Source organism: Panthera leo, chromosome B3 (assembly GCF_018350215.1).
Source record: "Panthera leo isolate Ple1 chromosome B3, P.leo_Ple1_pat1.1, whole genome shotgun sequence".
NCBI lineage: Eukaryota > Metazoa > Chordata > Mammalia > Carnivora > Felidae > Panthera > Panthera leo.
This window is the reverse complement of record NC_056684.1, coordinates 145,664,482-145,691,558: the sequence shown is the minus strand read 5'-3', so window position 1 is coordinate 145,691,558 and position 27,077 is coordinate 145,664,482. Positions and strand designations below refer to the sequence as shown.

The 27,077-nt window shown below is 59.6% G+C and overlaps 2 protein-coding genes across 7 annotated transcripts in view; both read left to right on the top strand.

Annotated features, from left to right (window-relative positions):
• The first annotated feature begins 2,134 nt into the window (after nucleotides 1-2,134).
• On the top strand, nucleotides 2,135-9,746 carry GPR132 (G protein-coupled receptor 132). Its single transcript, XM_042944466.1, has 2 exons — nucleotides 2,135-2,222; nucleotides 7,378-9,746. Exons 1-2 carry the CDS (start codon nucleotides 2,216-2,218, stop codon nucleotides 8,499-8,501), a joined length of 1,131 nt encoding a protein of 376 aa, XP_042800400.1. The 5' UTR covers nucleotides 2,135-2,215; the 3' UTR covers nucleotides 8,502-9,746.
• Nucleotides 2,138-27,077, top strand: part of CDCA4 (cell division cycle associated 4) — a 29,992-nt gene continuing 5,052 nt past the window's right edge. The window contains exons 1-2 of one of the 6 annotated variants that reach the window (XM_042944467.1): nucleotides 2,138-2,222; nucleotides 17,293-17,417. The gene's annotated coding sequence lies outside the window, so the exon portion shown is untranslated. Of the gene's footprint in view, nucleotides 2,223-14,305; nucleotides 14,415-17,292; nucleotides 17,418-18,646; nucleotides 18,701-21,994; nucleotides 22,031-22,225; nucleotides 23,152-26,496; nucleotides 26,506-27,077 lie in introns of those variants that run through there. The other 5 variants (XM_042944470.1, XM_042944472.1, XM_042944468.1 and 2 more) reach the window with 5 other exon arrangements.

Genomic DNA, 27,077 nt, shown 5'->3' with positions numbered 1-27,077 from the left:
TGCTCTCCGCGCGGCGCCCGCAGGCCTCTGCTCAGAGGAGCGCGCTGTTTTGCTCGGGCACCACTTCCTCTGGGCGTTTGCAGAAGCGGCTGCGAGAGACCCCACCCATCCCCGCTCCTGTGTGCGCGGGGGAGACCGGGCAGTGCGGCCCCCGGGGACGGGCTCAGCCTCACAGCTTCCAGAATACTCGAGAGTGAGCGTGCGGGCGGCCGGGCCCGGAGCCCCTGCGGCAGGCAGCTCACCGTCGTGACGGTGGAACTCGGGCCCCGGGCTGAGGCTGCTGGCACCCACGCTCCCGGGGCTGCAGGACGTCCTGACGGCTTCCGGGTGGCCTGGCATCCCCGCAGCTCCTCCTTTGGGGGCCCCCCTTAGTCGGGCCCACCCCCTCACCCCTGGCCGGCCGGGGCTCCGTGCTGGGGGGTTGCGCCACGCGGGCCCTGCTGGGTCACAGCCGGGAGCGCCTTAGACCGTCTCCTGCGAGGGCAGGGCCTTCTAGAACAGGCCACAGACCTGTCAGGGAACTCCCGGGGGCCGCCCCCCTTGTAGGGCCTTCCCAACTTGCAGGGGGCTGACCCGAGACCTGGGGGCGGGATGGGCAAGGCCCAGCGGCGGCCCTCCGGGCCCACGCCTGCCAGCGTGTCTGGGAACGTGGGCTCAGAAGGTCAACGTCACTTGGGAAACAACTTTCTAGACTCACCTTTGTTGACTTCCAGGCGCTACTTTCTGTAGCTTCGGGCAAACGCCCTGGGCTTCCTGTGACCTCTGACTGCTGGAAACACGCCGACAAGGGGGGTTGGGCGGGTAATCTACCGCGCTCTTAGGGTGCACCTCCCCTGCCCAGGCAGCTTCGGGCGGGACTGGGGCCAGCACAGCAGCCCCTCTGGGCCCAGCCTCTGCCCCTGCAGGACAGAGAGGCCCATGGGCCTGCCTCACGGAGCACAGCAGGAGCCCACGGCCCCTTGGGGCTCCGGGCGTGCCCTGCACACTGTGGGAGCGTGCGTTTAGAGCACTCGCCTTCTCCCAGACCCTCTCTGGCGGATAAGGGCGCCTCCTTCTGGGAAGGAAGTATCGAGATATGGTGCCGTGGACGCTGTCCCCCACCTGCCAGGGCCCTGCTGTAGCTCAGGCCCGCCCACGCCCTGCCCTGCAGGCACGGTGGGCGCTCTCCTGGGGGTCCCGGTCCTTTCCGTAGGGGGGAGGTGCCGTGACATGCTTGCAAGTCATATGCACTTCACATTTTGGGTCATCGTTTCACCAGGGGAAATTCCTAGAAAGGATTTTACATGATCGAAAGTTAAGTGCGTCCCAGACTTTTGGAAGCATGCTGCACAATTGGGCCCAAAACATTCATGCCGGTTTACGCTCCCATCAACGCAGTAAAGACACCCGATTCCTCACGCTTTCGCCAACGCTGAGAATTAGAGTCCTTTGTTTTCGTCAACCTGATAGGCAAGAAAAGACTGCCCTTTTGACGTTTATGTTCGCATTTCTTTGATTATAAGTAGAGTCGAGCACCTTTTGGATTTTTAGGAGCTGTTTATTACGTCTTTTGCAAAGTATCTGCTCACGGGCTCTGAAACTTCTTATATTCATTCATTTTTAATTTTGTTTTTGATGTTTGTTTACTTTTGAGAGAGACAGAGACAGAATGCGAGTGGGTTGGGGCAGAGAGAGAGGGAGGCACAGAACCTGAAGCAGGCTCCAGGCTCCGAGCCGTCAGCACAGAGCCTGATGCAGGGCTCGAACTCACGAGCCGTGAGATCGTGACCTGAGCCGAAGTCGAACGCTCAACCGACTGAGCCACCCAGGCGCCCCAAAACTTCCTATATTTATTGATTTGTAGATGTTCTTTGTATATTGAGGATCTGTTGTTATATCTATATATATCAAAACATATCTATATATCATATATGTATCATATATATCATATATATCTATATATATCCTATATATCCTATATATCATACATAGTTTTATCTATATATCAAAATACAAGATTTGACACATAACAAATGCTCACTAAGGGTTGAGTCATCTGTTGAATGACTTAATTTCTGATCTAATCTGATTTTCCTAAAGCCATTCCGTCCTACTCTTTGTCCAGGTCACTTTGAACTCTTGGAGCAAACTGCTCAGTAGGATCGAGAAGACACATGACATGTACTAGAAGCCGGAGTGCGTGTTAGAGCCTCTCTGAGATCAGAGCAACTCAAGTATGCCAGGTGAGCCCCCTTCGCGTCTCCGCCGACTTTAACCACTTAGGAGGGACTGCAAGAATTTTTCTAGAATGCACGTCACCTCAACATGGGGGTAATTACTTCAAAACTTAGCGTGAACAATAGCCTTGTCTAAAAAAAAACCGTCTCCGAAACAATAAAGGTGTAGGGTCTCCATCAAGACACAGGGAGGCGTCCGTTTCTTTGCTCTCGAGGTGCTAGGAAACACCGGGAACAGGACCGCGAGGGACCGGGGTCTCCTATCATGCCCATCTCTGGCCAAGTGCCGAGCCCCAGAGCTGTCACCTGTCACCTGTCTCCCGCCCTTTTCCCAGGGGGTCGGGGCCCTCGTGTGCGCCTGCGGGGGAGGGGGGACAATTGACAAGTGGGCCCGACAGTGCCCAGGCCCCCGTGCCTCGGACCCTCGCCGGTAAATGGGGATGGCTGTTCGTGTCTCGGGGAGCGGCGGGGGGAAGCCACCTCACACCCATTAGGACCATTAGGACGGCGACCCTCACAAAACAAAACACCAGAGCGTTGGCGAGGACGGGAAGAGACTGGGTCCCCGTGCACCGTCGGCGGGAACGTTAAGCTGGCGCGGCCGCTACGGGAAACAGCCCAGCGGTTCCTCACAAAGTCGAAAACAGAACTGCCGTGTGATGAGCAATCCCACTACGGGTATTTACCCGAAAGAAGTGAAAGCCGGGTGTCGAAGTGACGTTTGCACGCCCGAGTTCTCGGCGGCGTGCGTCCGAAAGGGGGGAGAGTGGAAACGACCCGGGCCTCCATCGACGGAGGACTGCGTGAACGCACGCGGCCCAGCCTTAGCGCCGAAGGACGTTCGGACACTGGTGGCGGCAGGGACGGGCCTTGAGGACCTGAAGCCGAGTGAGGGAAGCCAGACGTAGAAACGCAAATCCTGTGTGACCCCACTCCTGCGGGGGCCTGGGGGGGGTCGACTCCCAGGGACTGAGCAGAACGGGGCGCGGGCGCTGCGGGAGCCGAGGGGACTTCGGGTTTAACTTCCGGTTTAACGGGGACAGTGTGGCAGTGTGGCAAGCGTCCCCAGCGTCTCCTGAGGAACTGAAAGGCAGGGGCCGGGGGCCAAGGCTCTGGTAAGCGTGTGTCACCAGGAAGGACACAGACGTTCGTTTCTGTCTCAGGTCCCAGAGGAGGCGGGGGAGGGAGGACGGGGTCCAGGGTGGCCCCGGGCGCAGGTCGGGCGGTCAGAGGGGGCCCAGGAGAGCAGGCTGGGCAGGAGAGGGCGGCGCCCGGGACGCGGCAGATTCCTTCCCCGCGGCGGGTCCCCAGACAGTGCGTGAGTCTGCAGCGTCCCTGCCGCTTACAGCTGGGGGCTCACGCCTGAGGGCACGCTTCGTCCTTGCGACTCGCCCGCCCGCCACAGCGCCTGCCCCTCAGGGGCACCGGTGAGGGAAGGCAGTGAGGACCCACCTCGGGCTCTGGCAGCTTGAGCCGGGGCTCAGGGCTGTTCCCCTCACCGGCTTCTTGCTGTTGGACGGGGTGGTGACTCAAAGGTGGCCGTCAGGTCACGCCTTCCTCCAGGGGCCTCTGTCACAAGCAGGTGCTGCAGGGGCCCCCGTGTCCGGGCATCTTCCCAGTTGTAGGTGAAGGGACCCTAGGGGCACTCCCTGGGGCTCCCACTTCCCATGCGGTGGCCCGTCGGCCAGCCTCAACGCGTTCCTGCTACGAAACACCTCAGAGCTGGGTCACACATCGGCCGAGCCCTGTGAAAGCTTGTCTGAACTCTCGAGGGGAAGGAAAACCCTGAGCAGGGGTGGGGAAGGTGGTCAGCGGCACCGGGCCGGGTGGGTGTCCGAGGCTGTGCACCGACGCGGTCCCTTCCGTCCCGGGGCATTGGGGTCCCCAGAACTCCAGAGCCCTGAGCGTCTCTGGCCCTCGGACTTCGTGTGATGCCACATGATGGTGACTGTCCCCTGTTACTGAACCTCAGTGAGAATCAGCACAGGGACATTCACAGGCCTAAGACGGCACAGAGGCCGTTTTACGTTTCCGCCCTGACTCACTGCTGTTCGTTTCCTAATGGGCAGGGACAGCAGGTGAGCCGTGGCTCTGGTGTGGGAGTGGGTGTGGGGCTTGAAAGGGGTCACCTGCATACGGGACCCCAAAGGACAGCCCTGGGCAGTGAGGGCTGGAGTGAATCCGAGGATCCCTGCCCGCTGGCCGCCAGAGCTCGGATGGGGGTCCCAGGCGACTGGTGACTGGAGGCGATGCCCCTTCCACTCAGGCGATGCCCGCAGGTAATGCCCAGCAAACGTGGGCTCAGAACCGCCTCCCACCTTCAAGGGAGCCGGGCTGTGGCGCATGGGCAGGGGCCAGAGGGCTAGTGCCGCGGGGTTAGAGCCCTCAGCCCTCAGGTGCCAACTGCTGGGACGGCCTCATGGGTGCGACAGGGGCACCTGGGGCACGTCGGGGGCACGCAGGGCACAGACTGAGCCACAGGCCATCCGGACAGACTTGGAAAGGAGCCAGATGGAGTTTCCAGGAATGAAAGCTGTATCACTTGGACGAGTTAGACACCGATGAAGGGACTCCTACCCTGTAGCTGGACACCAGCAGGCTCCTTGGATGGCACGGGACAAGGGGGCCGAGGTGGAGGAGGCCCCACAGCGAGATGAGACTCGTGTGTCCGACACAGCCGAGCAGAGCCCCGAGGGCGAAACCCGGGGTCCCTGCACACTGGTGGGATCGACACATTCTCGGATTCCACAGGTCCGAAGGCAGGACAGCCAGACCGACGGGTGACTGCTCCCCGCTTCGGAGGCCAGAGGACGGAGCACAGGGCGTCCACGTGCCAAAGCCGCGGGGGACCCCTGGGTGAAGAGGGCGTCTCAGGCGGACCCGCGGGGCTCCTACCAGCAAGGTCCTGTCCTTGGCAGAGGACGTCCTGAGGCAGGACAAGGGGTCTCAGGAGGGCGGCCCAGAGGAGGCAGGTGAGCCGGCAGGAGCCCGGCCGCCGCGTGGCTCGTCGCACAGGGTGGACGACAAGGCCAACGTGCGAAGCTAGAAACGCGCGAGCCCCCACACGACTGGAACCCTGGGGGGAGCGGTGCGTCGGCCAGTTGGGCCCCAGAGAGATAACGCTCGGGGCTCCCGGGCCACACGCTCAGGAGGGTGTAGGCTCTGACGAGCTCCCGACACACGGAGGCGCACATTTCGTTGCCAGGGTAGTCTCTGAAAACCTAAAAATAGACTTGATAATAACTTCCAAATGAGTAGAGGCGGGAGACAGAATTTAAGAAGTAAACAAATCCAGAAGACGTGTTCGCTTGCTTGGCGGGAAGGGAGAGTCTGTCCTAGCCGCTCTCCTTGGCTGGTGGAGGGCTGCCGTCTCCCTGTGTCCCCACACCGTCTTCCCCACCCGTGTCCCTGTGTGCGAATGTGCCCACTTAATAAGAACACGGTCCCAAGGGATTAGGGCCCACCCAAATGGCCTCATCTGAACCCGGCCGCCTCTGCAAAGACCGGCCCCAAATACAGTCATGTTCTAAGGTGCTGGGGTCAGGGGTCCCCCACGTGTTTTTTTTTTGGGGGGGGACACAGTTCAACCCATAACAAAAGACAAAAGGGGAATAAAAGCAAACAGAAAAAGCAGACAAAAGAGCACAAAGGAAGGTGGAGAAAACCAACAAAACCATATCAGTGATGTCAAGAGTATAAACGGATTGCAATCAGTAACCGGGAGGCAGCGAGAGTCAGATTTCTAACTCCAGTCGGAAGTGTCACATCCAAAACATAAGGATGCAGACAGTCTGGAAGTAGAAGGTGGGGAAAAAAATACCAATGACTAGTCATCGAGAGAGAGAGCTGCTCTTTTTATATTAAGTACTAAACAAAGACTTAGTATTAAAAGCATTATTAGAAATTACACTGCCTTCCTGTGGTTGTGTCGCAAATGACTACAAACATAGAGGCTTATAAATGCCCATCTTCATTGCTCGGGGGATGAGAGGTGAGAAATGGGCTAAAATCAGGGTGTCACAGCCGCGTTCCTTCTGGAGACTCAGGGAGAAGCCGTTTCCCTGCATGTCCGGCTCCCAGAAGCTGCCTGCGTCCCTGGGCTGGCAGCCCCTTCCTCCCTCTTCAGAAGGGCCAGCGGCCCCCAAGTCCCCACATTCCGGGACCCTGTGACAGCACCGAGGCTGCCCCAGCAATCTACGGCAGCCTCCCTCTTTTCCTAGTGCCAGGCAATTAATTCACAAACCCAATTCCATTTGCAACTCCTTTTGCCACGGAACCAGAGTTGCACATGAGCCAATCAAGCTGCTAGATTCACAGGTTCTGGGATCAGGAGGTGCACGTCTTTGGGGGGCGGGGGCGTTATTCCGCCTACCCCAGAGATAAAGAGACCATGACATAATAGTACAGAGGTCGATTCATCAGGAAATCAGAACCGTTTTTAACTCACACGCACCAATTAACAATGGCTTAAAACACATAAAGCAAACCTTGAGAGAACTACAAGTACACAAATCCCCCATCACGACAGGGTGGTTAATCACTTTTCTCCATAACTGACGGTTGAAGCAGGCAAGATGGTGGTGTGCACGAGCCGGGGTCAAGGGTGGGGGTCAAAGCATGAAAGCTGCTAGAGAAGGGCGGTGGGGGGGGGGGCACCCAGACTCTATTGAAAATGTGCACAGAAGAACACTCACTCAACAATTAAAGAATACACTCTGGGGGTGCCCAGGTGGCTCAGTTGGTTAAGCGCCCGACTTTGCTCGGGTCATGATCTAGCGGTTCGTGAGTTCAAGTCCCACGTCGGGCTGTGCTGACGGCTCGGAGCCTGGAGCCGCTTCGGATTCTGTGTCTCCCTCTCTCTCTGCCCCTGCCCTGCTCACATTCTGTCTCTCTCTGTCTCAAAAATAAACACTAAAAAAAAAAAAAGAATACACTGTTTTCCGACACACAAGCAACCCTTTGAGAAATGACCTCCGTGAGTTACGAGGACTCGGCGTCACACGGCCCACGGGCCGTGCCGCCGCCAGGCTGGAGCCCAAAAATCTGACAGGCATTTGGAGAACCCTTAAACGCCTGGTGCCTCTGGTCTGGAGCGAGCACGAGTCGTATGTTCTCTTGGTTCCCAGGCGCTCCCGTCCTCACGCTTGTCTCTGTCCCACAGGGAACGACACCCTAGTAAGCGGCCCTGTCTCGGCGACCCCGTTTCCTGGCACGGGCCCCTGTAACGTGTCCTTCGAGGACAGCAGAGTGGTCCTGGTGGTGGCGTACAGCCTCGTGTGCCTGCTGGGCTTTCCGGCCAACTGCCTGACGGCGTGGCTGACGCTGCTGCAGGCGCGGCAGGGCAACGTGCTGGCGGTCTACCTGTTCTGCCTGGCGCTGTGCGAGCTGCTCTACATCGGCACCCTGCCCCTCTGGGTCGTCTACATCCGGAACCAGCACCGCTGGACCCTGGGCCCGTGGGCCTGCAAGGTGACGGCCTACATCTTCTTCTGCAACCTGTACGTCAGCATCCTCTTCCTGTGCTGCGTCTCCTGCGACCGCTTCGCGGCGGTGGTGTATGCCCTGGAGACCCGAGGCCGCCGCCACCAGAGGACCGCCTTCCTCATCTCGGCGTCCGTCTTCCTCGTCGTCGGCCTCATCCACTACCCGGTGTTTGAGATGGAAGACGGGGACACCTGCTTCGAGACGCTGCCCACCAACACCAGGGTCGCCAGCTACTGCTACTCCCGCTTCGCCGTGGGGTTCGCCGTCCCTCTCTCCGTCATCGCGTTCACCAACCAGCGGATCTTCAGGAGCATCAAGCTGAGCACGGGCCTGAGCGCCGCCCAGAAGGCCAAGGCGAAGCGCCTGGCCATCGCGGTGGTGCTCATCTTCCTGATCTGCTTCGCGCCCTACCACCTGGTGCTCCTCGTCAAGGCCGTCGCCTTTTCCTACTACGAGGGAGACCCGGGCTCCATGTGCGCCTTCGAAGCCAACCTGTACACGACCTCCGCGGTGTTCCTGTGCCTGTCCACGGCCAACGGCGTGGCCGACCCCATCATCTACGTGCTGGCCACGGGCCACTCGTGGCAAGAGGTGTCCAGGATCCACAGGGAATGGAGGAAGTGCTCCGTGAGGACAGACGTTGTCAAGCTCACGTGTTCCAAGGACTCAGAGGAGGCGCCCCTGCCCACGACGCTCACTAACGGCCACGCGATCCCCAGGATCGTCGAGCCCCTGGAGCCACAGCCGCGTGCGTGGGGCTCACCGTGCACCTTGGAGAGGCTGGGTGAAGAGTCGTGTTGAGCCCGCGTGGGAGCCCAGGAGCGGTGGTGTGGCTTCCCCGTCCGCTGAGCTTGCCAATGAGTGCCCATGGCGCTGGCCGAGAAGCCCCCCTCTGGGAAACCTGCCAGGATCTTTCGTTCCTGGAGCCACGCTCTCTGTCGGCCCATCAGGGTCACGGCCCCCCAGGCTCCTCCCACCCGGGCCGACACAGGAGGCGGCTCGCCCAGGCAGCGCGCGGCTGGCAGGCCGGCCTCTTCATCCGCACACATCCCGACCGGCTCACCCGGCCACTAGCAAACAGCAGGGCTGTGGGCAGGGGTCGCGTGCCTGCCCAGTGTGGCCCTGCACGGTGCCCGGTCACGTGCAGTGATGACTTTATTTCCCGTGCTTTTCTGCAAGCAGTGCTTGGATGACCGGATAGTACAGCAGGGCATCTTTGTGCTCCGTCTCAGGATGCCCTTCCCGCAGGGCCAGCTCGCTGTGGGACAGCCAAGGCCGACGAGGGGGCAGGAGCCCAGGCCTGAGGGCCCTCGGCTGGGCCGACTCTGTGCCGCGCAGGTCTGATGTCACGGGCTGCCGGGGACTCCTCGGGGGAGCCGTGGGCTGGGGCACCAACTGCTCTGACTTCAGCAGGGCAGCCGACGGGCCTCCTGTAGGGTGGCCCAGGTCGAGAGTGCCGGCGGACACCCGGGAAGGGTCAGACGCTCAGCTAAAGAGGCCCGGAGAACGGCTGGGATTCATTCCTTCACGTCAAGGCTTCCCGGCCTCAATGCCAGGGGAGAGGCCGCCGAGGGCTTGCAACGGGGGGGGCTCAGGAGTGAGCAGGTGACAGCCCCAGGCCTCCAGCCCCTCCACCAGGTGCGGATGGAGTGTGGGTGGAGCACGGAACCTGGTCTGCCGTGGGGCCCAAAAGTGGGGTCCCTGAAGACGCACAGCGTCAGGTCACGTCCGGGCTCGTCTAGGCCCGGTCACGTTGCTGCCTCGGTTTCCCTATCTGTAACAAGGCCAACGACACCTACCACACGCTGACCCACTACCTGTCCTTCGGGCACTTCACACACCTGCAGCTCACGCCTCAAACAGGAGCCCGGCGGGCTGTGCGCCCGGCGTGGGGGCCTGGGCACCCCGGGTCCCCCCGAGCTGTGCCGGGCCGTCGTGTTGCATTGTGCTCTCGTTTCTGTAAGGCAGCGGTCACTGTCCGTGGTGGTTCTTTGTAGTGAGAGCCATTGAAAAGATACACTTGGAAATAAAAATGCGAAAATACACGCCAGTCTCAGGTGCCTTCCTACCAAAATAATGCCACCTTCCCCTTTTCAGGTACGTGTTTTCCTCTAGGGCTGTCTGGGGGCTCCAAGCCCGTGGGAGGGGTATGTGCCCAGGCTCTGGGGTGACGGCTGTGGCTTCAGGGCACAGTCCGGAACGCTCAGCGCTGGGGACGGAGTCCGGTGTCCCTGGACGGGGTGCTGGGGATGGAGCCCGGTGTCCCTGGATGGGGCGCTGGGGACGGAGCCCGGTGTCCCTGGACGGGGCGCTGGGGACGGAGCCCGGAGCCCGCGGACAGGCCCACAAGGCGTCCATGCTGAGCCCGCGCCGTCCTGCCGGGGGCCATAACCACTCAGCGCAGACTGAGCAGCTTAGCACCAAACTTGTTCTCTCCGGCCGCCGTCGTGGGGGCTGGGCGTCCAAGATCAAGGTGTCTGCAGGGTGGGCTCCTTCTGGGGGCTCTGGGGGGGGATCCCTTCCAGACTCTTCTCTCAGCTGTGGGCGGTGCCCGCCATCCCCGGCCCGACTCCCGCGTCGGCCTCCGTGTCCGCGCCCTTCTCCTCTGGGACTCTCCGCCTCTCCTCCCTGTCCCAGGGCCACGTGCTGGGCTCCAGTGTCCGCGGGGCACGGGCGCAGGCGCGCTGGGTTCACAGCTGTCCCAGCCCAGCGTGCTCCGCTTCCTGTCCTTTGTCCTCAGGGAGCTCAGAGCCTGCACCCCCTCCCCGTGGGCACCAGGGTGACCAGGCTGCCCGAGGGCCCCCGGCCGGTGCTGCTTTGGCAGGGGGCGAGGGGCGGGGGGGGGGGGGGGGCTTCCGGGTCTTTCCACACCTCAGCATGAGAGGCAGCGTGGTCCCGGTGCCTCAGTACCACCCCAGGAGCGCGTTCCGGACAGGAGAGAAGGAACAGACGGTTGGCTTTCGCTGGCACGTGGGTCTGAGCTCTGTGCTAGGGGCTCTGTGGGGGGTGTCTCCTCTTGTCACCATAGGTCGCTGACGGCGGGCGGGGGGGGGGGGGGGGGGGGGGGGGGGGGAGGGGACTGACGCCTGGTGGGGCGGGGCCTCGTGCACGAGGTAGAGCGGCTGGAGCCGGGGTGGGCCCGGGTCTAGGGCCGGGGGTGTGACCCGCAGGGTCCCCTTCCCTGGGGGTCTCAGAGGGTGTCTGCAGTGACAGCATGGGGACCCATGAGGTTAGAAAATGAATGTGGGGAGAGACGGTGACCACTGGGGACAAGGAGAAGCTCTGTGCTGAAGGCCCAACCAGCTCGGCGTCCACACTAAGACACTACTCAATCCACACCCGGCAGTGTTAGCTGAGGGGCTGCTGGGGGAGTCCAGGTGGGAGGGGCTGGGCTCTGGCCACGTGCCAGCTCCGGTGTGGGTGCAGGAGCACCCAGGGAGCAAGGCCGGCCCTGCCCTTGAGTGTGAGATCTTGGGGGCAAGAGGCAGAGGGCACCGGGCCCGACTCCCAGCGGGACAGGGACAGCTGGGGACGTGGTGGGCACGGGCTGGCCTGGTCTGTCCCGTCCGCCTGGCTGTGCTCCCCTCCTTGAAGATTAGCGATAGTGTCGTCCTCACTCGCTGACCGCAGGCCTCTCGTGTTTTCATCTGACGTGTGCTGCTTCCAGAAACTTCTCTGGTGAGCAGTGGGGCTGTGCTGGTGAGCAGACCAGATATCCAAACATGAGACCTTCACTCGCCCCCCACCATGCCCCCATCTTCCCGACTCACCCTACCCCCCACTCCCCTCCACCCTCCACCTTCTCATCCCCCCGCTTACTCCCCCACTCACCCCCCCAGTCCCTAACCCCCTCTCCCTGTCCCTCCCACCTCCCACTGCCTCACTCATTCACTCTGGGTCCCCCTCTCCCCTCTTCCATCTGTTCCCTCCACGAAATGCTCCCTTGGGCGCCGGAGGGAGGAGGGACGCCGGCAGTGAGGTCCACCCTCACAGTCCCAAGGCCAGCGCCCCAGGTGGGAGCCCTGAGACCCCTGCAGGGTGGCACCCCCCCTCACCTGGAGCCCACCACCCTCACTCCTAGGCTCTTTCCCTCAAGCGTGTCCCCAGATGGGGCCACCCGCTGTTCGCTCACTACGGCCTTCCCAGCTCCCTGGACACGGCCTGTGCCTGAGTAGTCCCCTCTTGTTCCTCGAGGGACAACGGGGGCCAGATGGCCACGTGTGTGGGCGAGCTCCGTGCCAGCTGGGGAGCCCACACGGAACCCTCACATAGGACCAACCTACCGGGCACCCTCTGTTCCTGCCCTGACAAATACACCAGCACGTCAGGTGCAGGTGGGGCCCCTCCTCAGCCCACCCCACCCTCCGGGCACTGCTGGTGGCTCTGGTCCACAGGTGCACACCCTGGGTGGACCCCGCAGGAGAGGCCGGAAGGGCGCAGCCGGGAGTTCCGGGCCCCTCGGTCCTCAGTCGATCTAGAAGGGGTGGCATGTCCCCGACCCCGAAGCCTCTTGCCCCTGGGAGGGGTGTGTGCAGGCTCTCCTGAGTGGTGCACAGGGAGTAGGCGGGGCTGGCCGTGGGACATGGGCTCCTGAGGACAGCTCGCTTTGGCCAGGTCACTCCACCCTGTGTCTTCCCTGTTTGGGGAAATGCCTGCAGGGCCGCCGGGGACATTAACTGAGATCATGTATGTCCCTGGCTTAAGCTGGCCTGACACAGGGTGTATGCTCTAAGTAGGTTAGACACTGTTCTTGGGGTCCTGGGAGGTGCCGAGTTCGCGGCGGCCCCTGCAGGTGCCGCGTGCGGGCACCAGGGGGCAGCACGGCCCCGTTGGCCCCGCTCTTGTTCTAAGGGAGGAAGGCGCAGGAGGCCACGGTCGGGGCCGGCGGAGCCCTGCCGCCTGGGCGGAGGGGGGTTGCTGACCCCGAAAGCCTCCCGCGCGCAGAGCTGAGTCTAAGGAGAGAAACGACCAGTGGCCTTGAGCCCTGGCGACGAACGACAGCCACGCCGTCACTGACAGTGCCATCAGTCCCCAAGCCAGGGGCAGGGGTGGGGCTCAGGACTGGGCTCCGGGAGGGGCGCCCTCGCGGATCCGGGAGGGGGCGGAGGCCAGCGGGGCAGAGACTCGACGCCAGGGCAGCGGGCGGCGGCAGCAAGTCCCCCCGGGAGGCACCGCCGCCCGCCCTGCGCCCCCTCCGCAGACTCCACCGGGACCACGGAGGCACACGGTAACGAGTGTTGGTGCACACGCGCAGAGGTCACAGCCCTGGCACACGGCCGGCAGGACGGAGAGGGGGCGGCTGCTCCCGGAAACAGCCTGGCGGCCCCCCAAACGGCTACTCAGGCGTCACCCCCTGCCGGGCAGAACCACGCCTGGGGCCTCCCGAGGCTGACGGCACCGTCCACACGGGGACGCGCACCCGGAGGTCCACGGGGCACGCTCGCGATGGCCGGAGGGTGGAAACAGGCCAGCAAAATGAGGTGTATCCCCCGGTGGGACGTGGCTGAGTCCAGAAGAGTGAAATACTGACACTCTACATGCACCGCGGACGGACCGGAGGGCAGCTCGGCCTTGGACGGACCCCGACGGCAGCTGGGCCACGGACGGACCCGGAGGGCAGCTGGGCCACGGACGGACCTCAGGAACAGCAGGGAGAGACAGAAGCAGACACGAAAGGCCACGTGGAGTAGGATTCCACTTCTCTGAAATGTGCAGAATGGGAAAATCTGTGAGGACAGAGCAGGTTCAGAGTTGGGAGGGGCGGTAGGGGGTACAGCTAAAGGGGACAGGCTTCTTCCTGGGGGGCTGGTTGCACATACCTGTGACTGTGGCAGAACCACTGACTCGTACCCTCAGAGAGGTATGCTGTACGGTACGTGATTATGTCTCAATGAAGCAGTTTAAAAAAACAAAGATGCATCAGACTGTGGCCCCAAAGCCCCTGAAGGGACAGTCTGGGGCCACCATGGCTCAGAGGGGGCAGGGGGAGGCTGAGATCCTCGGCTCCCGTGGCAGGGAGAAACCCAGATGCACCCCCCCCCACCCCAAGCCCAGTCCGGTGTCGTTTGAGGCAACAGGGCGGCAGAGGGGGCCTGGCAGCTCAGGATCTGCCTCCCAGCAGCCTCAGCCCCGAGCCGTCAGGTGGGAGGTCAGCAGGGCACCCGTTGTCCGTGCTGCTCAGGAGACAGTCCCCTTCCTGCATCATGATCATTCCTGATCAGCCTGGGGGTGAGCAGCCCTGCCCAGCCTGTCCTTTTGCCCCTGGGTTTGGGCCCAGGGTGGGCTCTGATTTCTTAAATGTCAGCCTACATCCAAATCACTGAGGGGCCCTGTTAAACACAGAAGGGACCCAAGGGCACCTGGGTGGCTCAGTCGGTTGAGCATCTGACTTCGGCTCAGGTCATGATCCTGCAGTTCGTGAGTTCGAGCCCCGTGTCGGGCTCTGTGCTGACAGCTCAGAGTCTGGACCCTGCTTCGGACTCTGTGTCTCCCTCTTTCTCTGTTCCACCCCACTTGCACTCTGTCTCTCTCTCAAAAATAAATAAAGATTAAGAAAAAAAATTTTTTTTAAATACAGAAGGGACCCAGCCCCATGGCTCCTGAGTCAGAGCGTTTGCATCCGGGAGTCCCTGGCTCGTGTCCACACCTAGAGAGCCTTTGAGTCTCAGCCCGATGCCATCGGAACGGCGCATATCCAATTTCGACCAGTGAGAGGTGGGCCTGGAACTCAGTTTGCCTCCTGGGGGAAAGGCTCTCTCTTTCCCTGGACCCGCTTCGAGGCCAGGTGCAAGGTCTGGAGCTGCTGCAGTCGCTCTATGACTGTGGGCAAAGACACGGAACCAGAAAGCCCGTACCAAGGGGAGGGCCTCCGTGTCCTGCACCTGCCTCCCACTCCTTGGCCGCGTCAGGGCCAGTGACGTCGTCCTGCAATACCCCCCTGCTCTGTGCCCGGGGCCCGCCCCCCTCAGAGGGCATGGCAGCCCCCCCCCCCCAAACCTCCTCTCCTTCTGCTCTCTCACACTGGCACCCGCCTCGGCTTCTCTGCGATTTCACAGGGATGCTATTTTCTTTCCTGTACTCTCACACCCACGTTTGCTCTTACGAATTGCCTGTGATACCTCCGTGCAGGCAGCTGGGGTGTCACGGGCCCTGCTGACGCTCGTCCGCCCCCTCCCCCCACCTCCAATCCTGTTCTCCTCCCTTGAGATCGTCACGGGCACCTTTGCAGACTCCTCCAGACTATTCCTAAACATTGGCTTGGCCACATAGGCACCCGTGGAAACTACGCGGGATTGTTTTTGCTTTTATCCAATTCTCCATTTTGAAATAACTTCCAATCTGCAGAAAAGTGGTACACTTAGTACTAAGAAATTCTGGATGTTCTCTCTCTTTACCTAGATTCCCCAACTGTCAACATTTTATGGCATTTTCCTTATTATTCACTCTCTCCTTCCATATAACTATTTATTTCTGCACCGTCTGAGAATAAGGAGTCTCTCCTGCATAAGCGTAGTGCGGTCTGAAAAATCGGGAAACCACCACTGATCTAACATCCCCACCATCTTGACATGCTGCACGTGTCTCTGCAGAATGCCCCCTTCCTTAGCTGCGTCTGTGTCCTGTGCTTTCTGTATTTCTGTGGGGCCCCCGGGAGGCGAGGCCGTGTCCTTCTCCTCACGTCCCGCCTGCCGGAGGCCCTGAGTGCCCATCCAGCCAGCACCGCTCGCGTGAGGTCTCGCCACTTGGGTGAGATAACACCTGCCAAGACCCCTCCCTGTGAAGATAACTGCTGAGCACCTTGCACTCATTAATTAGTAAGTAGTTACGAAGCAGTTCATAGGGACGGCGTTTGTGATTTCTTTGACGAGGCCGGGGTTCCCTTCCCTCTTGGGGATGTACCTTCTTACATCTGGACTGATGTCAGCACGGATTCTGGGCTGCTGTCCTACTCGAGGGCCTACCGTCCGCAACTTTCAGTGGGATCCTGCGTCCTTTGGACACGTCGTTTTGTTTAGGCACCTCCTTACCTTCTGGTACAAGATGCCGAGCTCACTCAGCTCAGCCTTTTCCCGGAGGGGCCCCAGCTCCTCTCAGCGGAGAGCAGTGCGAGTGAGAGCCGGGCCCAGGGACGCCTGCTGTCACCAGGCGGCACCGTTTCCAGAGCCGGAAGATCTGTGCGTGTGTCCACAAACCCGCGTGCAGACCCGTATGTTAAGCTGAGTGTCCTCTGCTCGCTCCACCTTCCCGACACCCCAGCGCTGGGCTGAGCTGCACTGGCGCCCTTCTCCATTCGTTCGGGGATTTTCCTGTGCGGTCCCCAACAGCCAAAGGCTGGTCCCCACGGCGGGAAAGGGAAGGAGGAAAAAGGGGGCGGAGTGCGAAGACACGGCTGATTTGTGGGAGTGGGCTCTCCGGGGTGGTTGGAGGGTCCTGGCACGGGTCCGAGCCAGGCAGAGGCCGTGGGCAGACCGAGGGCTGCAGATTGGAGGCAGAGATGAGCAAAAGAGAGGCGTCGGGAGGACCCCAAGGTCTTTGGCGGAGTGGTGAGCAGCTGATTGAACCAGTAAAGGGAACAGGATGCTTTGGGTGGGGGAGGCAGACTTCCATTTCAGATGTGTAGGGTGTAGACAGAAGTGGTTTGAGGACTGGGCCCTGGGACACTGCAACGTCTGGAGGGGGGAGAAGAGGAGGAACCAGAGATGGGGTTCTGCAGGGGGGGCCCAGGGAGGCCCAGAGGAAAAGCAGGCAGGTGGGCCAACAGGCCTCTAGGGGTCCCCGAGATGGGGCCACCCAGTGGCTGACACGGATGGTGACGGGGGCACGTGGGCATAGCTAGCAGTTACCCCTGTAAGGAGACCGAGGGCCCCTTCAACAAAATCAAGTCCCAGCCCTCCGAGGATGCCCACCTACAGGGCTCACCCTTGGAGGTCATGCGTGGAGAGGCAAGCCTCAGAGGTGTGGGGGCGGGGAGCGGGTGGGCAGAGGGGACCCCGAGGGTCTGGTGGCATCTGTGAGTTCAGGCACCGTGTGGCCTGTGTGCACCCCAAGGTTATGCTGGGGGGATGGAATGCCAGGGGCATTTTCAGGGTGCCGGTCCATGACCCTCTGCCTGCCCCTGAGGCCTGGGCCCACACAGAGGGGAGGGTTCCCCTGCTCGGCTGGTGCCGGTGGCCTCAAGGGAGATGCCCAGCCCCCGCCGACCGTCTCCCTGGGCACCGAGGGGGTCTGGGCTGTTCGCCTGGTCGGGAACACAGAGGCTGGGGAGCTGGGGGTGGGGTCTGCACGGGCAGAGAACAGCACGGTCCCCGGCCAGAGACCCAGGCAGAGGAGTGGCACTGGCCGGGGCTGGGCGTGCGGGGAGGAGACGAGGGGCCGAAGGCCGACGCGCTTCCTGTCCACCTGGGCTCCCGGGCCCGGCTCACCCGCCCCCCTTCCCGTGCAGCCCCAGAGAGTTGGGCGGATTTCTGTCCCTGCGGCACATCCAGCCCGTCTGTGATGAGGGCGGCTCTGAGCAGCACAAAACTAAACGACATAAAGGAAAGCATTTCTTAATGTCATCCTTTTTCTTTGTTCTAATTTTCGTAAACAACAGAGTACAACAAGGAAACTTCCAGGATTCTGCCCACCTGAGGACATCTCGTAGGAAAGGTTCACAAGTGACACACTGATGCCGGCAGCAATGTTCCCGATGTCGACGTGAAGCTGACTCCTCAAAGTGTAAGTGTAAGCGTGGCCGTGTCCAGAGGGCTGGGCGATGAGGCCGGACTGGTGAGGTAAACCCCCTGACCTACTTTAGCTGGCAGCATTTGTGTCCCCTGCCCAGTCCCCACCCCCTCCAGCAGCAGACAAGAGATTCTGGGAAAGGGGGTGGGGGGTCAGGGTTGGGGTCCAGCGAGGGTCCACACCAGCAGGTGGGCCTGGAGCATTTCTGGGGCAGGGCCACACGGCTCACAGCCTCGGAGTCTCCTCTGTGCCCGGGCCCGTCACCCCCCCACCCCACCCCCACACTGTGCCCGGGCCTGTCACGCCCCCACCCCACCTCTATCTACCTGCCAGACAGGAGCCGACAAGTGGACCCCCCCAGAGCGTGGTCCCAGGCGAGCCCAGGTGTCCCAGAGTGCGAGGGGACAGGCAGGGGCTGTGGCTCCCCTCTTTCTGCCTGGACGTGGCCCCGGCACATGCAGGGCTGGCTCTGTAGAGGGGACTCTGCAAGAGGCCGGAGAGCCACATGCACGGTTTTCTTTAGTACAGAAGAGACTGGATTCTTTGACCGGCTCAGACACACATGTGGTAAGGAGTCCCCAGGATTAAAGGCAGACATGAGGCTCGAAGCCGCCTGGGCCCGTGGCCAGTGCATCGCCTGGGTTGGCCGCTGGGCCCCGCCTCTGTGGACCCTGCCCTAGACGTCTTAATCGGCTTACTTATTGGAGCACGAGTAGAGAATGTCCCCAACGGGACCGTATCAAACATATGTTAGCCACCTTCACTCAGACCAAGTATGGACAGTCTCGGGGTCCCAGAAATCTCCCGGGGCCTCCCCCAAGCCCACTGTCCCCTTCCTCAGAATAGCTCCACTTGATCTGGACTTTCCATCTGTGGAATGGGCGTGCGCTCTGCAGCCTGGCTTCTTTCTCTCAATGTTCTGTGCTGAGATCCATCCATGCTGCCCTGGGCAGTGACGGCTTAGCTGGCGGTGTGGCCTGGTGGTGCAGGCCCCGCCCCTCATGCCCATTCTCCTGCTGGGGGCGCTTGGGTTGTTTTCCCTTTGGGGCTGTAATGGAGAGTCCCTTCTATGGGCATTCGGGTACAAGTGTTTTTGTGAACAGGTGTCTGTCCCACGGTTCTCCGGAGCGGCCGTCCCAGCTCACAGTGTGGCCGCCCTTCTCCAAGACCTCCTGGCTGTCCCTGGCCCTTTGCCTTTCCATACAGATTTTAGAATCAACTTGTCAGTGTCCACGAATCCAAGTGAGGGCTGGGATTCGGAGGGCACTGAACTGAAGGTAGGTTTGAGAGAACCTGTATCTTTACGAAGGTGAGTTTCCAGCGGGGGCCCCACTACATTCCCCAACTTAAACAGCCACTGACCTCCCAGCAGGGCTTTGCGCTTTCCAGGGGCGGTTCTTACACATCTGTAGTTAGATTTATCTGGTGCCGATGTTTTTGGTGCTTTGCAACGGTATCATTAAAACATTAAAGACTCCACACTCAGCACGGAACCCAATACGGGTCTCGATCCCACCACCCTGGGATCATGACCTGAGCCGAAATCGAGTCCGATGCTCAACTGACTGAGCTACCCAGGCGCCCCTAAAGAATGTTATAGTGGCCTGTTACTTGCATATATAAATATGATTATCTGATGGTCATGCTTAAATCTTTATTCATTTGATCCATTCACCTGGAGATTTGCTATGGACGGAATTGTGTCTCCCTCAAATTCCTCTGTCCAAGTCCTGGCCCCCAGTGTGACGGTCTTTGGAGGCAGGGCTTTTAGGAGGTAATTAAGGTTAAAAGAGCTGGGAAGGCAGGGCTGCTGGCTTCAGCACAGGGAAAGCTCTCCCTCTCTTCCTTCCTGTCCCCTTCCGGGCACTCCTGTCCCGTTGTGGACACCAGAAACCAAACCAGGATGGCCGAACGCTCCCCTTGGCCTTCCAAACTCCAAAACTGTGAGAACACAAATCACGAGGGTCTCAGTCCCCAGTCTGGGGTCTCTGGTTTCGGCAGCGCTCCAGGCTAAGATGAGGTTCTGTGGATTTTCTACATTCGAAAACCGATCGTCTGGGAATAATGACTTCAGTTCTTTGCAAATCCTTTTCCTCGCCTATTTGCCACCCCCAGCCCCCCTCCCCGCACAATGTCCGGTATAAGTGTGGGAGCAGAAATCCGCCCCTAACTCCTGATCCCAGGAGGAAGCTTTCACTGTTTGACTAGTCACCGTGGCACTGCCCGTAGGTTCTTGTAAACGCACTTCACTTCGATGGAGTGAGCCCCCTTGTTGTGTAGCAGAAATATGGGCCTTGCCCAAGGAGGGGTCTGTTCTTTGCCCCGGGTCCTGGGAGGTGATCCCGAAACCCCTGGGCTGTCCTGCCTGCGGTGGCGAGTGTTGGAGGGGGGTGCAGGGACCACACCGCAGAGCAGAATACAGGGAGGGGGCCTCGGGTCACTTGGTGTGGAAGCCCCAGGCGTGGGGCCCTCCTGGTCCCTGCCCCCTGAACTTCTTCCCCTGCAGGAGTTTAATGGGCACACTTTCAGTAATAGACCACGACTGTAAGCTTTCAACCAGTTCGGTGAGTCTTTGTACTGAATTATTGAACTCAGGGTGGTCCTGGCGGCCCCCAACTTGCAGTGCCTGTCGGAAGTGAGGGGTGGCCTTGTGCACTGCTCCTAACCTTGCACTTGTATATTTAGTTTGCTACGTGTCTTATCACGGATGTGGGCTCATGCCATCAGGGGATTCTTCTCCACCTATGGAGATTTTCAGCTATTTTTCTTCCTGCGTTTTATTAACGTCGGGAATTGTTTTGGTTGGTTTGGAACGTTAACCTTCTGTCCACCGGAATGACCCTAACGTGGCTGTGATGGTCATCTTCTCACGGGGCTGGAGTTGCCGACATTTTGGTTGGAAGTTGACGAGGGCTCGGCCTGTGCTTCCTCCCTCTTGCCACCCCCACCCTTTCAAGCTTTAGCACCGGGGCGATGTCGGTCCTCTCGGTGGGAAGACTTCCTTCCTTATTCTCCAGAACGCTTCGTGTAAGATTGCTGCTACGTCTTCCATTGGGGTCCTCTTAATACATCCTAGTTCTCCTTGTCATTAATTCTCATGGAGAAAATGAGTGCTGTTTTTAAACCTCTGATAATTCCAGTATCAGGATCACCCATGAGTCTGTTAGTATTATGTGGGTGTTTTTTTTTTTTTCCTTGTTTTTCCCTCATTTTTGGTTTTGTGTCTAGCTCTGCCTGTTTTCATTTAATGCTGAACATGCTGGGTGAAAAAGAGTGGTGGCTCTGGATACCCTTACTCCAGAGATGTTTGATTTTTGCCCATCTGATAGCACGAACGGCATCTAGGGTAGTCGAATATGCTCGGCTCGTATTCTGAGGCCCAGCACCGGCCTCTTCACCAGTTAGGCACTGAACTGTGCCCACCTTCTATTGGTTCGTCCACCTTGCTTTCACGTGTGTTAAGGGGCATGTGGCATATGGCTAGGAGCAAAATCTCCCCCTAGCTTTTCCACTGTTTGACAAACGGACATTTTAAATTTGTGCGGTCACACTGGTCACAGCCCATAGTCCCCCCACCCCAGGGCTGCCGTACCCTAAGTGGCCTCCCTACATCTCCCCTCTCCCCCTCCCAGATGTGTTCTCCACAGCGATGCTCTCCCGGCCCCCCTCAGAACCTGCCCCTCTTCTGCACAACCCTCCAGTGATCTCCAGCTCACCCCCTCCCTTAAACTCCCTTCCTCTCCAGCCCGGAATTCTCTCCCTCTTCCATGCCCCCTTTTTCCCAGAGGCCCGTGTGCCTAGGGTGCCCACCTCACCTTGGCTTTTCCTGACATCATGAGGGGCACCACACTCACAGCCACCCCCCCCCATCACGTGACACAGCAGACCCAGAAGGGCTTTTACTCCCTGTAACTGCAGCCCTGGCCTGCACAAGAGCAATGTTGGTTGAATTAACAGTCAGGATTTGCTCCTCTATTTACCTTTTCCCCTGAGAAAATTTTTTAAAAACCTCCCCTGCTTTGGACTTTCATGGTTTCACTTCTTACGTGAAACCGGGGAAGTTCCTACAGTGACCTGGGCTGGGGGCGGGGGGGTGGGGGGGGGGGGAGGGGGGGGAAGGGGAGCTGCTGCCCCTTGCTGCTCCCCCCTCCTCCCACAGCTCTGACTCCCCCCACCCTCTCCTCCCCTCCCCTTCCAGCCCACGGCTCTGACTCCTCCCACCCAACCCTCCCGTCCCCCCCCTCTCAGGCCCACTGCTCCGAGTCCCCTCACCCTCCCCTCCAGTCCCAGTCTTCTCCCGCCACGCCCCGCCCCGAAGGCCCTGCGCCGGCGCGCCGGGGCCGCGCGCGGAGACCTGGGAGCGGACGGGGGCGGGGCGGCCAGGACGCGGGCCCCCCAACGGCCAACGCGGCCGCGCGGGAACTCGCGCGCCGGGCCCCGCCCCCGGTTTGAACAGGAGGCCCCGCCCCCGCACTCGGCCAATCGGCGGGCGGGGCGGCCGGCGCCATGGCGACCCTTTGTGGGCGCGGAGAGGCCCCGCCCGGCCCCGCCCCGCCGGCCCCGCCCCTCCCTCGGCGGCGGGCGCGGGCGCGGAAGGCGGCGGCCAGGTGAGCGTCTCGGCGCGGGCGGCGGGCTTTGTGCGGCGGCGGGCGGGCCTGGGCGCCCGGGGTGGGGGCTGCGGGCCCCCGGGGGGAGGCCGGGGTCGCGGGGGCGGGGAGGGGGCGCGACGCGGGCCGCCGGCTCCCCCCGCCCGTCCGCCCGGAGGGCCGTCCGCCACCTGGGAATCCCCCCTCGTGCCGGCTGCCCTGCGCTACTGGCGTCCGAAAGTACTGCCTGCGCCCCCCCCCGACCCCCGGCTCTCATCACGCCGCGGGCTTTTTAAGAGGGGAAGCGCGAAGCTGGGTCGGCGGGGCCGCTGGGGCGGTGCGGCCTCCGAGGGCAGCCCCCACTGCCTTCCTGTCTTGGACTTGGGAAGGGTCCGCGCGGGGAGCCCGGCCGACTTGAGTTTCCAGCCCTGATCAGAGTCCCCGCGCTCCCCTCCTCGCCCTCGTCCGTGCTCATCTTTCGCCCCTTCCCCGGTGGTGCGGGATGCCCGCGCTCCTGGGTTTCCTCTTAGCCCGCCTTCCTCACGGAGTGAGTGGGTGGCTGGCCGCGCAGTGCTGGTGCCTCATCCCAAGTCCTCTGGGCAGCACGGGTTCCGCTAGTAATCTGATGCCCTTCCAGAATGGCCCAGCCCGGGGCACCACGCTCTGGAGCCCTGGAGGGTAGCGAGGTCCGCCGCGGCCCGGGAGGGTCCACTTTCACTTCTTTTCCTTTGTTTCTGGGCTTGACTTGCTTGAAAAAGGAACGTCGGGGATATTTCGCAATGGCTTCTGTCCCCCGTTCTGTAGCAGACCCAGCTTCTCTTTAAACTGGCAGGGGAGTTTCAGGGTGCTGATGGCGCCTGCCCCCTGTGCTGTTCAGCTCTAGCTGCGTGGGCGGTGGAGGCGGGCATCGGGGAAGGGCGGGGTGGGATGTGGGAAGAGGAGGGTTCCCAGACCCCGGTTGGGAAACTTCTCAGTCGGCTCCTTGTGGCTGCCTGCGGTGGCACTCAGGTGTGTGGGAGCTGGTGGTGCTGGGACTAGGAAAGGGATCAGAAACTCTTCCACTAGTCAGAGGCAAGCTTGAGTCCACCTCCCTGAAAGCCTGTTGTCTGCAAAATAGGATCGCCAGGAAAAGAGCTTACCAGGTAACCACAGTTTGCCAGGAGATGAGCTGGTCCAAATCCAGGGTTTCCCAACTGTTTCCTCCTCTGGTGGCCTTTATGTCGCATGCACAGGACAGCAGGACCGAGCTAACTGTTGTTTTAAAACAAGAAAGAAATTGCCTGTTTACAAAATTAAGTTTGATGTCTTATAAACTTCCTGTATATAACTACTCTTTATTTTCAAGTTTTGGCACGTTTTACAATTGAAGTTGAAGCTCAGAATAGAAAGTCAGTTATGACTTTCTTCTAGGTAGAATGGCAGGTTTTATCCTGGGAAGAGGGCTGGGAAGTTTTTTTTTCAGCTTGCTGGTGGGACATATTCCATGTAGAGGGAACCTGTGTATCATTCCAAGTCGCAAAAGTCCCCGAAATTCACTTGTTAGTAATTGCCGAAGGAGAGTCTCAGACGGTGATGATGCAGCCACAGCTGGACTCCCGAGCAGCGCTTCTCAAGACCTTGCCACGCTTGCTCTGTCGTCCCATTTTCCTCTGCTGAGGTATTTCAAAGACAGTCTGATCATGTGCCGGAAACCGAGAGCCCATGTTGGTCTGCCTGAAAAACCTGAGTGCCACGGGCTGAAGGTCGTGGTGAAGGGTCAGGTCTGAGCAGAGTCTGTCCCCTGCTGCCCCAGCTCTTCTGCTCGGAGTCTGGGGATCCGCATTTTCCACCGGCCTCGAGATTGCTGGCCACACGTTGTGAGAGCAGCTGCAGGAGAGGCCAGTGGCCAGGAAGGGTGAGGGGTCCACCAGGCCAGGCTCCCCTTTGCCTTGGGGAGGGGGCCCTGATGGGGCGGACACAGCACCCCTCCCTGGCTCCCCCTGCCACACGGAACCACTCAGTGTGTCTTCTTCAATTTTTTCTGTTGGTCACCCCTTGTTCTGGAGGCTGCTGTGCCTTGACCGCGGGGTTGACACCGCTGGCCTGCTTGTCCATGGCTCAGGAGGGTTTGAGCAAAACACCATCGACCCTGAGGAGTTGGTGGGGTGTGACTCAGCAAGACGTTCTGGCTATCTGGAGTGGACGGAGGTGTGTAATACGGAGGTTTGTTCTGGAAACATGCTTGTTATCCAAAGCGCCTGCATCGCAAAGCGAATTTCCCCATAAGAAATACCGGAAACTCAGATGACTCGTCGTACAACCCAAATATATTCATATAAAAATGGTTACGGTGCTGTAATACGACATAAGAAAACGCAGATTACAAAGCTAAATTAACCTGCCCTTTGAAAACCCTCCTGGCTGGTGTGAGGGGCACAAGAGAGGAGGGTTGCTGTGTAGGATGACTTTTATCACTGACGGAATCACTGCTCTCTGTTGGCTCCATGAAATCTTTCCTTTCGTGCAACTTCAACAAGGAACCTGTCCGATGACCTAGAATGAAGCAAAGCATTCCCGAGCTCCCTCTTGGATGGAAAAGCAAAGGGCGGTCCAGAGGCGCTTTGAAGTGACAAAAATACACAAGTGCCAGTTGTGGGCACCTTCCAACGTCCTGAAAAATCACTGATTTCTTCCAAACACCGCGGCCTGAGACCGAGCGTCTGAGCATGGGAGATGATCACCCACAGTCCCACAGCGAGTGAGCAAGAGAGAGAGAGAACTATTGGCTAGTTGTGATCATGTGACATCTGGCGGCACGTACTGCTCATATCGCAGGACGCCGCTCGTGTGTCAAGTTAAAATTTATTCAAAATGTTTATTGGTCTTGCAGAACAAGTTACTCGCGGTCCAAGGTTTTACTGTACTTTCTTGTTCAGAACTTAATGGTGAGTCAGGCTCTGCAGTTAGGACAGCCTGGGAAGTCGGGGGTCTCGTGTCCTGTGTTCAAAGGGTCAGGCGCCCCAGGCCATAGTCATGGGCTGCCCAAGAAGCTGGGCTTGGACCAGTCCAGCCGGGGGATCTGTGTGCTCACCTCCACTGCCTTCAGAACCATATTGTGTGCTGTGTCCCAGAACCACACGTAGGAGGGTGAGTCTCACCGGCCACCTTCTGGGCTCGGCCTGACGCATCACCCTGACACAGGCTCTGGTGGCAGCCCGGTGGCTCTTGCGATTGCATGTGCTGCCCTCGAAGTCCTTCTCAAGTCGCAAGTCTGCCAGCATTTTCTTGTACGGAGTATAACAAAACCTAACAGTTGCTCAGGATTTGGCCCATTTGAAGCCAATAATTCCAGTGACTCTGAGCACATACTGGTCCTGGCATGCTGATCCAGGCACTTAGTGATACACGGGAGGCAGTGTCTAAAATGGTTTGGATTCACATTAACGTAGCCTGCCCCCGTCAACTCGTTTACGTGTTTTTCTTTATCAAGCCATCGCTTAATACGGTGAAATGAACAGTTATTACTTGCGCTGCTCAGTGAATCTGACGAATGCCATTCTCCTGTCTGGATAGGGTGCATTTCCGTCGTCCTGGAGGGTTCTGGATGATCCCATCTCCTCCACTGGCAGCCCCTCTGCTAGTTTGCACCTAGGTTAGCTTTCCCTTTTCCAGAAGTTCATATGAATGGAGTCGTATGGTACCTGTTTCTTTGGTCTTGCTTTGTGATTGGGCATAGCGTTTGAGGCCCATCCTTGCTGTTGCATAGACGAGTGTGGATTCTGTTGCTGGGGAGCGTTCTGTTGTCAGAGACCCCACAGTTTACCCATTCGACTTGCTTATTTTGAATCTGAAAATAATGTTTACGTCTGGGGTGGTGACACAGGGTAATGGCAGAGGCACGGAGGAGGAGCTGGAATAATGGGCAAGGTGAAGGGGAGCTTCCAGCGATTGTGAAAGAACCATACGGAAAAACCTGGTGGAGGGTGAACTGACTCAGCCTTCCCAGAGAGCGGCTTGATAACGTCCATCATGAGCCTTACAACTGCCCCTACCTTTTTAAGCCCTCGTAGAAACTCCGGAATCAAGTGCTACAAATACCAACATCCAGGGTTAGAGCCCAGCATCACTGTGACCGAGAGGACTGTGAGCAGTGTGAATGTCAGGGAACAAGGCTCTGTTCTTCATAGCGACGCACAGCCGTCGGAGGTGATGGTGAACCTTTACACGACGTGGAAAATGTGACCAGCAGGAAAGCAGAACTCGCAACGAGCTCTCAGATGCACAGAGAAGACTGTGCTTAGGACGATGCTAAGAACCTGCGTGATAACTGGTTCAGAGGGGCGGGGCCGGGGTGGTTTTTGTCTTCTACTTTCTTCTTCTTTTTTTTTTAACGTTTGTTTATTTTTGAGAGAGAGCATGAGCAGGGGAGGGGCAGAGAGAGGGACACAGCATCCAAAGCAGGCTCCAGGCTCCGAGCTGTCAGCACACGGCCAGATGCGGGGCTTGACCCACAGACGGTGAGATCATGACCTGAGCCAAAGTCGGACTCTTAACTGACTGAGCTGCCCAGGCCCCCTGTCTTGTACTTTCTGATACTCTTCTCAACTATAGACAGTGAGCTGCGGAGACAAATGGAGGCACCCATGTGAGAAGAGCAAAAGCTGTTTACTGGACGCAGTTGCAGCCAGGGAGTGGGTCACTGCCTGGCTTGCGGCTACTCGGGTAGCTGCACTTGGCTACAGACGGCCGAGTGGCAGCACTGCCTCCTGGAACAGGGTTCCGGGGCCCGGTGGGCCTGCAGGCTGGGGGAGCAAGGAGCCCTGGTGGTTTTATGGGGAGCACGTTTGGCGTTTCTAGGAAGTGGGGACAAGTATTAGGGAAGCCCTCAGTTTTTGAAGTCCTTTCCTTGGGGCGACTGTGACAGAAGTCATCGGCTTCCTGGCCTGTCACTGGAGATAGAAGTCTGACTTCCTGGGCTGTGTTAGCCTTAAAAATAAGTCAGTTATTTTACCAGCAAAAATGGGTGTATTTGGGAATGACAGAATAGCAGTTCCAGGTGTGAAAAATAGTAGAAGGAAACGCCGTTTCA